Source organism: Bubalus kerabau, chromosome X, assembly GCF_029407905.1.
Source record: "Bubalus kerabau isolate K-KA32 ecotype Philippines breed swamp buffalo chromosome X, PCC_UOA_SB_1v2, whole genome shotgun sequence".
Classification (NCBI taxonomy): domain Eukaryota; kingdom Metazoa; phylum Chordata; class Mammalia; order Artiodactyla; family Bovidae; genus Bubalus; species Bubalus kerabau.
This window is the reverse complement of record NC_073647.1, coordinates 143889459-143906605: the sequence shown is the minus strand read 5'-3', so window position 1 is coordinate 143906605 and position 17147 is coordinate 143889459. Positions and strand designations below refer to the sequence as shown.

The 17147-nt window shown below is 43.7% G+C and overlaps 1 protein-coding gene across 1 annotated transcript; it reads right to left on the bottom strand.

Moving 5' to 3' along the window:
* Positions 1-64: 64 nt before the first annotated feature.
* On the bottom strand, positions 65-14544 carry LOC129640421 (ARL14 effector protein-like). Its single transcript, XM_055565776.1, has 3 exons — positions 14422-14544; positions 5911-5979; positions 65-530 (listed from the first exon to the last, which is right to left on the bottom strand). The coding sequence occupies exon 3, from the start codon at positions 518-520 to the stop codon at positions 65-67; it is 456 nt and encodes a 151-aa protein (XP_055421751.1). The 5' UTR covers positions 521-530; positions 5911-5979; positions 14422-14544.
* Between the last annotated feature and the right edge of the window lie 2603 nt (positions 14545-17147).

Genomic DNA, 17147 nt, shown 5'->3' with positions numbered 1-17147 from the left:
CCCAGGAGAAAGAGGCTGGTTTAACTGCAAAGCAGAGAAAATTGATCAGCCCGGAGGGCTGCACCTAGTCGGAGAGGTCGAATGGCATCTTGCTGATGACCTCCCCATTCTCATCGACTATGGTGTCGTAGGCCCAGCGGCGGTTGCGGCGGCAAGTGGGCCCGCACTTGGTGGAGTTACACTTGGGGCACGGGTAGAAGCAACCCATGCAGCCTTCATCAAGGCAGTCACACAGGTCAGCCTTATTGAAGGTGAGCCTGCCCTTTTTGTCATACTTGTTGACTTTGCGTTTTACAGAAACAAACTCATTCTTCTTTGCCATTTGCCCTTTCTTGATCTGCTGCCTTATTTCGGGATTAAAGTTGGCTACCCGAGGCCCAGGATTTTGAAATGACAACCGTTTTAACTGCCGATCCAACCATTTCATTTGCTTCAGTTCCTTCTCACTTGGTTTCTCAGGAGAACTCTGACGTGCAGGTCTCTCTCGCACGGAACTGCTCTTTTCTGCTTGTTCACTCATTTCTGCTCACCTGGGGACACAAACAAAATCAGCAACCATTTGTGGGAGCTCAGTCAACCATGAGGACGCTGGAGCTGGTAAAAGTCATTTCAGAATGGGCCTATTAAGTTTTTATTTCAAACCTGGCTTAAGTGGATAGGACCAAGTTTATCAACACCAACAAATCTTTGGACCAAAGTGCTTTTATCAGAGAGTATTTCCTCCTTTATTTAACCATCTCTTTTTTCTATCAAATGTTTAAATAACCATTCATGTTTGTCTAGACTAGTACTTCTCAAACATTAATGTGCATATGAATCATTTCATGATTATGATTAACTAGATTATGATTCAGTTAGGACTGGGGTGGGGCCAGAGAGTCTACCTTTCTAATGTATGCCCAGATTCTACTGATATTGCTAATTCCAAACCTGCTTTGAGTCTCAAGGGCCTAGAGCTGAACCAATAGTGATCAGGGGCAAAAATTGCTTGATCAGGGGCAAAAATAGCCTTGCTTTAATAGAAACCCAGTTATTGTTCTTTGGTGAGTGGCCCTAGGATAGAAAAACAACAGGTTTTTATGTAAGGAATCTCTTTCTCTCCACAATGCCCTACCACCACCCCCACACAAGGCAAACTCTTGACATTTCCTCCAGCTAAACAGGTTTGAACAAAGAAAATACTGTTTGAACCACTTCAGATCAATAAACATATTCCTTGTTTCTAATGACTGTAGTAAGTCATGGAAATTGGATGGGCATTTTTAGCGATTGCCTTTTCTCTTTAAAACATCAACACATTAGCTCTGCTTTATTTATTTCGCTTGACGTGACCTCCAATTCTCCTCAGGAAACACTCTACAAGCTACTTTAAGGTAATTCATCATATTGAATTAGTGATTGGTTTTTAAAAGGCTTTCTAAAGTCAGTACATTCTCAAGGTCTTTCAGTGTCATTTCTCCTCTCTCCATGTCTCACTGTCTCCCTGTGTATGTCTCTTCCCTCACCACTGCCCCCATCCCTCTGTTTCTCTCCTAATTGGCCCATGTCCTACAGACTCCACAAAGCTTCCCAAACTACTGATAATTGAAAGTAGAGAAGCAGAGGACGCCCATTTCTTTAAGGATGTTCTGCCTAGCTTCAAGAAGCAAACTGGCCAAAAGGAAGAGAGAGGATGGGGCATCAGCTGTGAGAGGATCACCATACTAGAGAAAAATTCCCTTTGCTTCTCACTGGAGAGTTTCAGGCAATTCCAGAGGACTGGCCACACTCTGTTTGATCCATACTACTAATTTCACACAACAGGTTCCTTTTAGGTCTTCCTCGTCACTTGAATGATGTAGTGTCTACAGAGAGGGAAAAGCAAATGATTCCCCTGAATCTGTCTCTTTAATTGGATTTATTTGCCAGGATCTTGTTGAGTAAATACCCAGGACAGAAATAATACAGTTTCATAATTTCTATCTGCTGCTACTGCTAAGTCGCTTCAGTCTCTGTGCAACCCCATAGACGGCAGCCCACCAGGCTCCCCCGTCCCTGGGATTCTCCAGGCAAGAACACTGGAGTGGGTTGCCATTTCCTTCTCCAACGCGTGAAAGTGAAGTCACTCAGTCGTGTCCGACTCCTAGTGACCCCATGGACTGCAGCCCACCAGGCTCCTCCATCCATTGGATTTTTCAGGCAAGAGTACTGGAGGGGGTTGCCATTGCGTAATTTCTATCTAAGTTACTCCAATGTCTTGGCAGGTCTGGAACATTTAGTTGTTTTGTTACTCTTATTCTTTGAGTTGTAATTTCATAGTTGACTACTTACCTTACTTTTTTGGGGGGGAAAAAGGGTAGCAGCTACCTTTCTGATACATTACCCTAGGCAGAGGAGCCTCAGGCATCACACTGCCAGGGATCAGACACTAGCACTGTCTTCACCACTAACTATCTGACTTTAACTTCAGATGACTTCAGTTGCTTAACCTCAGTTTCCTCATCTAAAAATGGGGATACTAATAGTAGCTTCTCAATTGGTATGCCCTAAATTAGGTGCAGTGAGAACTTCAAAGATGATATAAGACCAGGTTTCTGCCTGCAAAGCTTTGGCAATCTCCACTGGAGAGATCAAGTGTCTGCAGCTCACTGCAAGGACAGGGAAAGGTGCTCCAGTTCAGATTCAGAGAACCCTATGGAGGGTGGGGGTGGGGGTGGGGTTCGTAATAATCAAATATCAATAGAGGCATTCCTATTTAGAACTAAGCTTTATATCTTTTTTCTGCACCCCCCCCAGTTTAGTGAGGTCCTCAGTCACTCATTTGTGTCCAACTGTTTGCAACCCCATGGACTATAGCCCTCCAGGCTCCTGTGTCCATTTTCCAGGCAAGAATATTGGAGTGGGTTGCCATTCCCTTCTCCAGAACTAAGCTTTACATCTTAAAAAATTCCAGTTCATCCCCATAATGGTAAAAAAAAGTGAGTGTGTGTGTGTGTTTATGTGCAAATTTGCCACCATAATTCAGTCTAAAGCCACTATTTTTTTTCATTCATTCAACAAATATTGATCTGGAGTCTATCATATATGCTAGGAATTGTGCCCTATTTATTGCAGTCACAATTGCACACGCAAATCCAGAGTCCTTCAAGCAGTGGCCTTTACAAAAATGAATCCTACTAGTCCTGTCCGACTCTGTGCAACCCCATAGACGGCAGCCCGCCAGGCTTTGCCATCCCTGGGATTCTCCAGGCAAAAACACTGGAGTGGGTTGCCATTTCCTTCTCCAATGCAAGAAAGTGAAAAGTGAAAGTGAAGTCGCTCAGTCGTGTCCAACCCTTCGAGACACCATGGACTGCAGCCTACCAGGCTCCTCCATCCATGGGATTCTCCAGGTAAGAGTAGTGGAGTCGGGTGCCATTGCCTCCTCTGAACATGATACTAACAGGATATAAATCAAGTACAGTCCAAAACCAAGTTACTGAAGGACACAAAAGAAAATGTGAAAAAACAATGGCAAGAGCTTGATGGCCTGGTGAAAAGAACATTTTGTGATTATTTTAAGCACTTTACTCATTCATATCACATGACAAATTCCATATTTATGTGTGTAATGATTTTTATTATTTAATTTTACTAAACAAAAGGATGATCTGAGACATTTTCTACCAAGATATTTGTATGATTCACCATCTATTCTGCTTTTTCATTCCTATGCCCCAAAATTATCCTCAGTATGAATAGGTTGAAACCACTTATGCCTTTCGGCATACATACCTGGTCTTCTTACATGGAATGGTTGCCCTGATTTTGATACGACTCTCTCTCATACTTCAATAAACCCTTTCCTTACATATTCTCTCGTAACAAAGACCTGCTCTAAGTTGCTTACAATGTAACCACTGCCATCATTTACTTTACCTTTGCAATTATTTCTATCATCATGATATGATATATGACAATGTGTTTGTGTATAGGGAGGAAGCAAAGCTTCTCTCACATGTGCAACTAGAAATAGTGACTTACAAATATCATGCATCTGAAACACAAAGAATAGAGATGAACTTCATGTATTTGAGATCCTCCTTCAGAGACCTATCTCCTCTTCTACTCAGTTAATCAAATGCAGATAACTTCATGGACCCAGATACCTAGAGCAATACAGAGGTGGGGGTAAAGAAGTGAGGACATCAGAGCAGCTGAGAGTTTCTAGGAAGTCTTGAGTATGCAAATTCAGATTTCACCTTGGCCTGGAAATATGCCAAGCACATTGGTAGAAGTCTGAAGATGTGATATGCCTGAGGATTGTGGGGAGAGATATGGTGTATATTCTCATAAGATCACACGTGTCAGATACATTAAAAAAATATAGAAACAAAAATGAATAAATTGGAGTAAAAATCTTTCACTCTTCAATTTAGCAAAATATCTGTGTAGGCCAATTTTAAGGCACAGTATTTGGTTTAGAAACAGGCATCAAGACTCTGGTGGAGAAACTCAAAGTTTAGTTATGAATAGCTGTGAACCAAACACAAAACTGATTCTCAATAAAAGAAAATAGAATCAGGTTACAATGAGACCTTTTACTACAGGACCACTATAATAGCTCAATTTGCTGGATACTGCAAGTAAAATCACCAGGCAGCTGAACAGATGTGGCCATTTTATGTTCAGCTGTAGCACACTCAAGACTTCTCTGGTAACTCAGACGGTAAAGCGTCTGCCTACAATGTGGGAGACCCGGGTTCAATCCCTGGGTCGGGAAGATCTCCTGGAGAAGAGAATGGCAACCCACTCCAGTATTCTTGCCTCCCCCGCCCCCCACCCAAAAAAGGGGCTCAAAGAAACATTGGGCTTCCCTGGTGGCTCAGAGGTTAAAGCATCTGCCTGCAATGCGGGAGACCCAGGTTCGATCCCTGGGTCGGGAAGATCCCCTGGAGAAGGAAATGGCAACCCACTGCAGTATTCTTGCCTGGAGAATCCCATGGACAGAGGAGCCTGGTGGGCTACAGTCCACGGGTTTGCAAAGAGTCGGATACAACTCAGCAACTTCACTTTCTATACCACACTCAACTTTTGACATGAGATATGTTTGTGAACCAGAATTGTTAGCTTAAACCCCAGGGCCTCTTAAACCGTTGACCTCTCTCAAAAACGTTGGGAGGATATGTTGAGGCAAACAGTTTAGGGAGATTCAAAATAGAAATAAATGCTCGGTGAATGCATTTGAATCTGACATTCCAATCCTGTTGGTCAGGAAAGATCTTGGTATTTTCACAGGGAAATATTTTTTCTGTTGAAATCACTTTGAAGGTAACATTATTTTCTTCTTGTCACTCAACTATTTATTTACTTGTCATAAAATAAAGTGAAAAAACTCTGAGCCCAACCACATAAAAGTCTTATCTTTCTTACCATAGTTCTGTTAGTCCTTAAATGTCATGGTGCTGAAAATATCCTTTTTGTGTTTCTTTTCTGGATTGTTCTCCCTCTGAGCAATGGTTACCAGAATCTTTTAGAATGACATGTATTTGCTAATTGAATTAAAGGTGAGATAACGGAAGACTTTTTTTTCCCCAACTATCTGGGTGATATTATTCTTAATCTGGAAAACAGATGTTTCAACATCTTTCTGCATCTTTGTGTTCATGATTACAGTAAGCTTTCAGAATATTCCAAATGATTCCAATTCACTTTCCACATAGTTGGAAGCAGGAATCCGTTAAGATGAACCCCTTTACACTTACATGTAATAATAGGAGGTGAAAGAAGGTAGAAAAGGGAGGGAGGAGTCCATTAGACTTGTTCTTGGTTGATGTTTTTCATACTTCTCTCAGCTCTCAAAACTCTCTTTTTGTTTAATTCACTTATTGAAGCAGTTGATGCTTTTTATTATCCCACGCACACAGATTAAAAATATTAAAATATACTTACTAAGTGGAAGATGAAAGATAATCCTTATTTAGGTGGTTACACTACTTTCACCGAAGACAGTCCTTTTACCTAAAACACCATCAAAAGGCAGTTTATCATCTATTCATTAGGGGGAAAATGTGTTAAATGTAACACACGAATAAAATCTCCTGTCCTTCCCAATAATTGTGTCTCTTAACTTGCATCTTTCATCTAAAAATGTTTATACAAGTTTTGTAGGCCATTGGTATTTGAGAAAATGGGAGGAAAATGGTAATTACTGAAATAGTATTAATGAAAAATAGTTTCAAATGTTCAAATTATGTTAAAAAAAAAAAGCGAAGGGGGGCAAAAGAAATCTTATTACAGTAGTACCCTGGCTGAAAGTTTCAACAAATTTAGTCTTTTAAAAATCCTTCAGTAATAGTAATAATGAAAGAGATCCTTTTCGTTTAACAGTGAGAATGATTAATTTGGCATTAGAAAAATATCACATTTTCCATAACTGATACTGGGAATCAAAGATGTATGGGAACTTTGTCTATATTTGAGGTTATACAAAAGCCTTGGTGTATACAGAAGTGGAAATTCTTAGGTCCTGCACCCAGAAATTCCAATTCAATAAGTCTGGGGGGTTGCCTGTGACTCTGCCTTTTTAACAAACAGCCCTGTGATTCTGATGTTGGTTGTCCAGGGACCACACCCGGAGAAGGGTGGTTGTGTAACCCTTCTGAGATTGTAAAAGAGCCCAGCTCTGCCTGCCATCGTCTACTCACACAGTCGTTGCTAAATATCCTTCAACAAAGATCTTTAGGGAGATGACTTTCATACAGTTTGATCTCTTGAGATATATTCTGAGTGATCTTCAGTTATGACAGTTAAACACCTTTGACTATACTCCTCCTGAAATTAGTGAATATATGAGGGAGTATCTGGTAACTGTCTACAACCATACTACGTATTTAGCCAGAACCCTCTGGTTAAATAGAGGTGGCGCTGCCTATTCACCTAGATTTGAAATACAAATGAAATATTAGAATTGAAATGAAGGACTCTTAGCCTACCACCATTATATACTGAGGTGTTCCCTGGTGGCTCAGAGGTTAAAGTGCCTGCCTGCAATGCAGGAGACCCGGGTTGGATCCCTGGGCCGGGAAGATCCCCTGGAGAAGGAAATCAAAACCCACTCCAGTACTCTTGCCTGGAGAATCTCATGGACAGAGGAGCCTGGTAGGATACAGTTCACGGGGTCGCAAAGAGTTGGGACGCGACTGAGCCACTTCCCTTTATTATATACTGGAGAAGAGATGTCATTTGGAGCAAATCATAAGAGACAGCGCCCATACATTAAAAAGTTGTTGAAAGGGTAAAGAGAAGGGGTTGAATTTAGACAAAGATCTGGTTATTTTGACACCTGGTATATAGTATAGTCTGTTTTGCTGAATTTCACCAGCTCTTGCTTCTGTTTGTCTTCCTAAATAAAATTAGATGTGTTCCTGCAAGCAGAATGTAAGAAGGCTTCTGGTGAATTCTAGACTGTCTCTGAGTAGTGTGTCCCTCATCACAAATACCTGGAGTGGGGGAGGATCCAGAAAGTTGCCACGCCCACAGAACTGCTTTTCTGTGCCTGCCACGAGTGCTGGACCAGTTCTACAAAGGAGGCCAGCCAAGCACTTACAAATGAGGCACAAGGTCGAGTTCCTAAGGGATCCAACTATTTATTTCTTCCCTCCTTACCCACCCTTCTTGTCTCCTCTGTTGACACTCTGCAGAAGGGAAGTGTGGAAGAATGTATTATTTGTTCATAATTTTTCCTTCTATTCTCTGACACATATGAACAGACCTCAGTCTGATTCATAGCCTTAAGCAGAGCTGCCATAAGTGACCCACAGACACGTGAGTAAGAACATCAGTGGTATCTTAGTCAACCACTAAGATTTAGGGGTGGGGTGTTTGCTATGCAACAGGATCATAGCCTTAGCCAAATAACACATGAGGGTAACTGCCATTTACTTGGGACTCACTCCTTGCCAAGCACCACTAACATTAGCTCCTTTACTCTACAAAATTTCCTTCTGAGATCTGCTATTGCTTCCATCTTTCATGAAACATCTGCTCAGAGAAGGCAAGGACTCATAGCTAACAAGTGGCTGAGCCAGAAACTCAAATTCACGTGTACCCACGTTCAAATATTGCATTGGCCAAAAAGTTCATTTGGGTTGCTTGTGATAGTTCATGGAAAAACCAGAGTGAACTTTTTGGCCAACCCAATACAATGATTGTTCCATGGCTTTTTCCTATTTTTCCTGCAGTTGAAGCTACAGGTGATAGCAACAACCACCACATAAAGCACAATTTCACTCTTTTATGAAGGGCACTTTCCTGGGTCTTTTTTCAATCCAATTCCTGATTGGGATACTTAAGTTCTGTTTCGTTCTGCTCTAGATTGAATCATAGCCCATGAGATTGGAAATGGTAAGTCTTCAGTTCAGAAAGTATTGTGCTTTAGAAACCACAGGAAGGCTTAACATAGATTGGAATATTCTGAGGTGATAGGTAGGAGAGAAAATGTACCAGATAAAAACCAGTTGAGCCAGTGTTTTGAGCTTTTCTTGACTAAACCAGACAGGCTCCACAGAAACTACTCAGGATCCTCGCTGTGACCCCACTGCAAGAGACAAGCATTCAGACAGCAGCGCCAGGATTGTTGCAGTGGCACTCAGAAGGAAATATTTCCCGTCTCTGGCTGCCCATTGGAATCACTTGGAGACCTTGAGAAAAAAAAAATCTGGGCCCTGATGACAAAGAAACTCAGTCGACATTTCTGGGTTAGAAGCTGAGCATTTTTTTTTTTTTTCGGGTGGGGGAAATTTGAGTTTTTTAAAGTTCCCCAGGTAATTTTATTTTCTTTGACCACACTGAGTAGTGTGTGGGATACTAGTTCCCAGATGAGGGAACAAACACTGGTCACTCCCCTACACCTGTCTGCAGTGGAAGCGTAGAGTCCCAACCATTGGACCACCAGGGAATTCCCCCCATGTGACTCTAATAGGCAACCAGAGTTGGGACCCACCTAAGCTACACTGGTGGAGCAGGCAATGGCAACCCAGTCCAGTACTCTTGCCTGGAAAATCCCATGGACAGAGGAGCCTGGTAGGCTGCAGTCCATGGGGTTGCAAAGGGTCGGACACGACTGAGCCACTTCACTTTCACTTTTCACTTTCATGCATTGGAGAAGGAAATGGCAAGCCACTCCAGTGTTCTTGCCTGGAGAATCCCAGGGATGGTGGAGCCTGGTGTGCTGCTGTCTATGGGGTCTCACAGGGTCGGACACGACTGAAGTGACTTAGTAGCAGCAAGCTTCACTGGTGGCTCAGAGGGTAAAAATTCTGCCTGTGATGCTAGAGACCTGGGTTGAATCCCTAGGCTGAAAAGATCCCCTGGAGGAGAGTGTGGTAACCCACTCCAGTATTCTTGCCGGGAGAATCCCATGGACAGAGGAGACTGGTGGGCTACAGTCCACGGGGTGGCAAAGAGACAAGATGGAGTGACTCAACAACAACAACAAAAGCTAGAAGATGGACACAAAAAATGTATTTGCTGATTTGCTGATATTTAACATTAAAAGCCAATTCTAGCCAATGACTCACTCATGGAGACTGCAGTGTCAGCTCTGCATGTCTTTGGACTTCTTACCTACTCTCCCGTGATCATGCTTTACCATTTCTCTTTCCTCCATGGAATATTTACTGAATCTATAGTTATTTACTGAAATCCACATCTATGTTAATTCCTAAAGTGGTGTTTGCCAAGGGCTAGACTGTAAAACTGCAGCCATGAAATTAAAAGACGCTTACTCCTTGGAAGGAAAGTTATGACCAACCTAGATAGCATATTAAAAAGCAGAGACATTACTTTGTCAACAAAGGTTTGTCTAGTCAAGGCTATGGTTTTTCCTATGGTCATGTATGGATGTGAGAGTTGGACTGTGAAGAAGGCTGAGTGCCGAAGAATTGATGCTTTTGAACTGTGGTGTTGGAGAAGACCCTTGAGAGTCCCTTGGACTACAAGGAGATCCAACCAGTCCATTCTGAAGGAGATCAGCCCTGGGATTTCTTTGGAAGGAATGATGCTAAATCTGAAACTCCAGTACTTTGGCCACCTCATGCGAAGAGTTGACTCATTGGAAAAGACTCTGATGCTTGGAGGGATTGGGGGCAAGAGGAGAAGGGGACGACAGAGGATGAGATGGCTGGATGGCATCACTGACTCGATGGACGTGAGTCTCAGTGAACTCTGGGAGTTGGTGATGGACAGGGAGGCCTGGCGTGCTGCGATTCATGGGGTCACAAAGAATCGGACAGGACTGAGCGACTGATCTGATCCGATCTGATCTGAGATTGTAAAAGTTTATAGAGTTTGTAAAGAATTCACTAAACTCTCATATGCTAACTTAAAGAGGAGAGATGTCAGTGGCTTCATTGGCCAAATAAATAAAGCCCAGACTGTCATTTATAGTGATTGTATACATGGTTCATACTCTCCTATGAATATTTTGGAGCACTGACATTCTAGTTTAATTTGCACATACAAGTTCCCAAGGATTAGCTGTGACTGGCATAGCCCGAGATTCAGACATGCATGCTATCTTGCTCCTGCATACAGAGACCTCTTGTGGCACTTATCTGACTGCCTCCCAGGATATGTGGGAAACGTTCTATTTCTTTTACAGTAAGATACACGACTCTCTTACAGCACTGGTGGCAACTGATTTTTTTCGATGCATTTGAATGAAAATAATATCTAAGATTTATGGAGTATTGTCTATATGCCAGGCACTAATCTTAGTGTTCTACACGCATTAACTCATTTAATCCTTAACTCTATGAGGTAGATGATCTAGTTATTGTCCTCATTTTACAGAAGAAAAAAACTGAGGCACAGAAAACTTAAGTAAGGTGTCAAAGATCACACACCTATTAAAGGATGAAGCAGGAATTTGAACCCAGAAAGTCTAGTTCCAGAATCTGGATTTTGAGCCATTAGAAATACCACATCCCTTAGTAGGTAGGGGACTGATCTGAGTACATTTTAGGAGAGGCTGTAGAGCAACCAGTAGTCTCCTCAATGCTAGTGGAAGTGCAAACTGGTACAAGCACAAAGAAACTGTTTGCTAACAGTTGATACCTACTAAAGCTGAACACCTGCTTACCCTAAGACCCAGTAATCCCTGGGCACATATCCCAAAGCAGTGCATACGTGTGTTGATGAAAGGACATGAATTTGGGTGTTTGCAACAGCACTGAACTGGAAACTACCCAAAGGTCCATCAACAGGAAGCGGATAAACACGTTCTAGTGTATTTATACCACTGTGCAGCAATGAGAAGAAACAATGTATCACTACACAGAGTAATAAGGAAGGCTCTCACAAACAGGTCCATCAACAGGAAAGCGGATAAACACATTCTAGTGTATTTATACTGCTGTGCAGCAATGAGAAGAAACAATGTATCACTACACAGAGTAATAAGGAAGGCTCTCACAAACAGAATGCGGACTGAGAGAAGTCAGGAAAAAAGAGCACAGGCTATATGTTTCTATTTATGTAAAGTACAGAGGCAGGTAAAAGGAATCTCTGCTATTAGGGGTCAGGCTATTGGTTACCCCAAGGGGGAGAAGCTGTGTCTGGAATGAGTATTTGGGGGAGGGGGCTTCTGGGGTTGTGGGTAAAGATTTATTTACTTATTTGCGCTATGTGGCTTGTGGGATCTAGTTCCCAGACCAGGGATTGAAACCGTGCCCCCTGCAGTAGAGACATGGAGTCCTAACCACTGGACTGCTAGGGAAATCCCAAGTCCTCTTTATTGATCTGGTTATTGGCCACAGCATGTTTAAAGTTCTGAAAGTTCAGTGAGCTTTACATTTAGGTTACATGCACTCTTCTGTATGTACACTACCTATCAATAAAAAATTTGCAAGGGTACTACTTGTGATCAAATATTACCTAGGAGATTTCATTAAATACTTTCAAATAAACAATGCATATTTAAAGAAAGTAGTCATTCCAGGCAATCAAAGAGTAAGTTTCTGCTATCTCTAGTTCTTCCCCCACTTTCCTGCTTTTCATCACAAATGCCAACCTGATGATTTACTAATAATAAGAGGAAATGACCAACTGGGTCAGGTATCGGGAACGGGTTCTGTGTGCTTGCCTCCAGACAGGAGTTCAAAGGCAGGGTAACTAATGAGAGCTGTACGAAGGTATGGTTGGTAAGGGGGCTTCCCTGGTGGCTCAGACGGTAAAGCATCTGCCTGCAGTGCGGGAGATCCGGGTTTGATTCCTGGGCCAGGAAGATCCCCTGGAGAAGGAAATGGCAATCCACTCCAGCACTCTTGCTTGGAAAATCCCATGGACGGAGGAGCCTGATAGGCTACAGTCCATGGGTCACAAAGAATCGGACACGACTGAGCGACTTCAGTTGGTAGGAGGTATCAAACAAAGGGTCCCTGGCTCACTCCCTTTGCATCTCCTGGAGCGCTCCTGAGGGTGTGGAAATAGCTTTCTTTTGTAGAAATCTGCAAGAATGAGGAAACTGAGGTCTCCGCTAAGAAGTGACTGACTCCACATGACACTCTGCCTAACGGCAATCCCCTCTGAGGAGAGAGTCACTGGGAGCAGGTGGACCAGCTCACAGTAGGAATTCTCACTACTCCTGCTCACCTGTGTAAGCAACTCATCAGCCACCCCTTTATATTTGAGGGGTAGAGCCCAATCCACCATGGCCTGTTTATCCCACTTCTGCCTTGGAGAGAAAGACTTCATTAACTGTCACAAAGGCAATGCTTTACCAGTCAAAGCACTACCTTCTGTTTGCCTAAAAAGTATGCCTACAAAAACCTTTTATCACTATAGATGCTGTCAGCCAAGTTCTTTCTGGTAAATTCTACAGAGAAGGACTTTTGATTCTAGCTCAAAAATTATCATCAAAACAGCCACAAAATTCACCTCTATTATCAGGCAAGACATGAACCTGGCCATCTTACCAGGTTTTCTTTTTCTTCCTCTGTGCACTGCACAGAATTATGGATAATTAAATATAACATAACTTTGGCAAATACTTTTCTTAGAATTCTGCTGATTATTCTCAGGGAGAAAGTCGTATGTAAAGAAACTAGGTTGACTTAATTACTAAGTTTATTCATCAATCATTTAGTGAATTTGCTCTAGGTCTTATTTCCAGTTGCATTTTAAATTTCAATCTATTTTCAGAATCAGATTTATTCCCCCCTCCCTCTCCTCATCACCTCTCCCACCACAGAAGCCATGCTGGGATTACCCTTAGTCCCACTAAGCCCTTGTGGGAAAGAAAGACTTCCAGTGAGAAGCAATAAGGGAGGGTGGGAGCGGGAGAGGTGTTGGACTCTTTGGGACCCCATGGACTGTAGCCAGCCATGCTCCTCTGCTTATGGCATTTCCCAGGCAAGAATACTGGAGTGGGTTACCATTTCCTTCTCTAGGAGACCTTTCCAAGCCAGGGATTGAACCTGTGTCTCTTGCATCTCCTGCATTGGCAGGCAGGTTCTTTACCACTGAGCCACAAGGGAAGCCCGTCCTGGCCTTACCTGAGTTGATTTAAGGTCCCTTTCATCTGAGAGGCAAAAGAGGAAAGATCTCTGGATAGAGGGGTGACCGAAGACAAATTCTTAACCTGGTGTCTGCCCTGGGCCTCATCTGATGCGAGTTCTGTGGCCTCCTAGAGGGAGGGGTCAGTGCCTAATGGCGGAAGGTGCTCTGTTCATCAGAGGTTCTGACATGTTGGGCCCAAGAAAGGGTTATGTGATTATTGTGCAGAGGAGATACAACATGAAAAGAAAATTTCTCAAGATAAAGTAAAAAAGGGCAAGAAGGGTTATGCTCCCCAGACCTACTCTTCCTGAGACCATCACATAACACTGGGGCTTCTGCTGCTGCTGGTAAGTCGCTTCAGTCGTGTCCGACTCTGTGCGGCCCCAGAGACGGCAGCCCACCAGGCACCCCCGTCCCTGGGATTCTCCAGGCAAGAACACTGGAGTGGGTTGCCATTTCCTTGTCCAATGCATGCAAGTGAAAAGTGAAAGAGAAGTCGCTCAGTCATGTCCGACTCTTAGCGACCCCTTGGAGTGCAGCCTACCAGGCTCCTCCTACTGGGGCTATATGACCTTAAAGAGAGTGCTGGGGAATGGCAAGTCATAGAAGAGAAATAGGTGCCTACCTGGCAACCACGAAGTAGCAATAGGTACGTGACAACAAACACAGCTCAGAAGAACATGGGCAAGCGTTTTCCTAACTCCCTGTAAGATACTTGCCCTGTGAAGTCCCATGGGCATCGAGCAATTTCTAGTGGCAGTAGGAAGATCGAGCCACTCAAAATGGCTGTGTTCTTGCTCTCTGTCTCTCCTCTGTCTGCCTAGTGCCTACTTCACCTACACCCTACCAGCAGGACTAATCTTCCCACCTCCTTGCCCCACGGCCCAGCTAACTATAGCTTACCAAACGGCTGATGAGGAATCGGCACCTCAACTGGTTTCCGCGATCAGCTGTTTCTGCGCAACGGTAGACTTGGTGCCCAGGAGTATGGGTTCTTATGTGCGCATGCGTGCGCGGTGAGTGCGCGCTTGTGTGCGTGTGTGTTGTGTGCGCATGCGTACTCTCGTGGACGTCCGCGTGCATCTGTGGGTGCCCGAATGCGTGCATGGGTGTGTGTCTACGTATGTGCTTGCGTGCGTGTGTGCATGTGTGCGTTCGTGGCAGCGTGCGTGTGTGCGTGGCTGCGTGTTTGGCCTCCTACGTGTGTAAGCGGGTGCCTGAGTGCTTGCATGCATGGGCGACTGGGTTCGTGGGTGCCTGCGTGCTTGCACACGTACATGTTCAGCCATGTCCCAGTCTTTGACTGTAGCCTGCCAGGCATTCTCCAGCCGAGCATAGCCATTTCCTTCTCCAGGGCGTCTGCCTGGCAGGAATCACCTGAGGTCAATTCCCATACAATTGGTAATCCTGGCTTCCCCAGCCCCCAGCAGTGAAACCTGCCAACGTGTCCGTCCTGCCTGCTTGCTCCAGCGTTGCACACGATGGGATGTTGTTCCAGGACCTTGCTTGAGACAGGCAGGGTCCTCCATCAGGTAAACCATGATGTCTTCGTCTCTGTCGCTGACTTAGGGCCTTTTCTTTGGTCGTGAAACTGGGCAAGTGAGGCCTTGCTGCCTGTGGGATGCAGCAGAACAGTAGTCTTGGGCTAGGAATCCTTAATTTAGGCATAAATGTGTGTGTGTTTAAAATTTTATTTAGTTAGCTTTTGGTCGTGCTGGATTTTTGTTGCTGCTCAGGGGCTTTCTCTAGCTGGGGAGAGCCGGGGCTTCTCCTGGCAGTGGCTTCTCTCGCGGAGCACTGGCTCTAGGGCACGTGGGCTGAGTAGTTGTGGTTCACCGGCTTAGTTGCTCCAGGGCAAACGGACAGGGAGGGATTGAACCAGTGTCCCTGCATTGGCAGATGCATTCTTTTCCACTACGTCACCAGAGAAGTCCAGTTTGAGCATAAAAATGTGACATCATTCATTCCCAAACTGCTAAGATCTGGGAATATTTTAATTATTGCACAGTAGGGTGTGTTGCCCAATCTCCTTGCAGAAGATTATACAGATGGTGTTTTGTCAAACTACTTCCATTATATTAAGGTGCTCTGTGGAAAGAATATTCACTAATCAGAACAGTTTGAGAATACTGGATTAAATAACATTAAGTAGAGTCTTTACTGAAAACCTCATGTCATTAATGTGCTAATGGGGCAGTGACTCCTTGTGTGAATCAGGATATGCTAGGTTATGCTGCAACAAAAATTGACTCTAAAATTTCAGTGGCGTATATCAGCAAAGGTTTATTTCACTAGTCCTGCCACACATCATCTTCTCTTTGGGACCTAGGCTGAAGCAACAGACTATTTGTCATTTGTTAGTATTCAAGAGAAATTTATCTTTATTTTTACAGAGAATAAAGTGCACAGGTCTTATGATTTTCTGTGTAGATGTGCAGGGAAGTTAGTGCCTGTGGGACAAACTCTGATCAGTGTAGAGACAGGAGACAGCAGGGAGTCAGCAGCTAAGTTCCCTATGCGTTCCCTCTCTGATGGGCTGTAATGGGGCACAGTCCTTTCTTTTCATCTTGGTACCAGGTGGACACACCTGAGAGAAGCAGCTGTTTCTCTCATAGAGTTTGATGGAAAGTTTGTTGGGAAGCAGTGGCCAGTATCACAGGACATCATCTTATATTTGAATATTGATTCATTTATTTGGCTGCTCGGAGTCTTCGTTGTGGCACATGGGATCTTTAGTTGTGGCGTGTGAACTCTTCTTTGAGGCATGTAGGATCTAGTTCCCAGACCAGGGACTGAACCCAGGCCCCCTGCTTTGCGAGTGTGGAGTCTTAGCCACTGGACCACCAGGGAAGTCCCTCACCTTGTATTTGATCCATGGATTATACCTCCCATGAAAGCTTGAGCATTTAAACCTTTCTTCAGGCTCTGTTTTCCAGGGAACCCAGGATAACACAGTGTGGGAAAATATCAGGGCTTTCTGGTCTCATAGACCAGTGGAATTGTGCTATGTTAGGCCTCCTTGGTATTTCTCCATCTCACAAAGTACACACTCAGCTTTGCACATGCTGTTTCTCTATATGGAACATTCTTCTTTCAGACATATGCATGGTTTATTCCCTCACCTCCTTCAGGTCGTTGTCCAAATATTGCCTACTTACTGAGACCATCCCTTCTCTCCTATTTAAATTTGCACACATGTACTGCACTGTATTCCTTCACCCCTCCCCATTTATTTTATTTATTGTTATCTCTAGAATAATAGCTCTATATTATATCTCATCATTCTTGTTAAGCTCCATGAGAGGAAGAACATTCAATAAGTATTTGTGGGGCAGCTGGATGGATGGATCGGTGATGGATGAATGGATGGATAGAGTGATGGATAAATAGATGAACAGATGGAGCAGTTGGTGATAAGGAGCTGTTCTTTTTCATGGTTCAGGATCTCTGTAAACATGGTATAAAAAAAACTCCAAATGAACTTCAGTTTGAGGATTCATGGGCAGTTCAGTAAAGAACTGTTGAATCAAAGTGTGCTGAATGTTTTCTTCAGTTACTCCCATCAATGGTTGAGCTGATCAATTTTGGAAGGCATCCTAGTATGCCTTCCAAACAGTCTCATTAGGTTG

Excerpts from the sequence above, each read along its gene's own strand:
- LOC129640421 (XM_055565776.1), bottom strand. The coding sequence starts at position 520 with ATGAGTGAACAAGCAGAAAAGAGCAGTTCCGTGCGAGAGAGACCTGCA.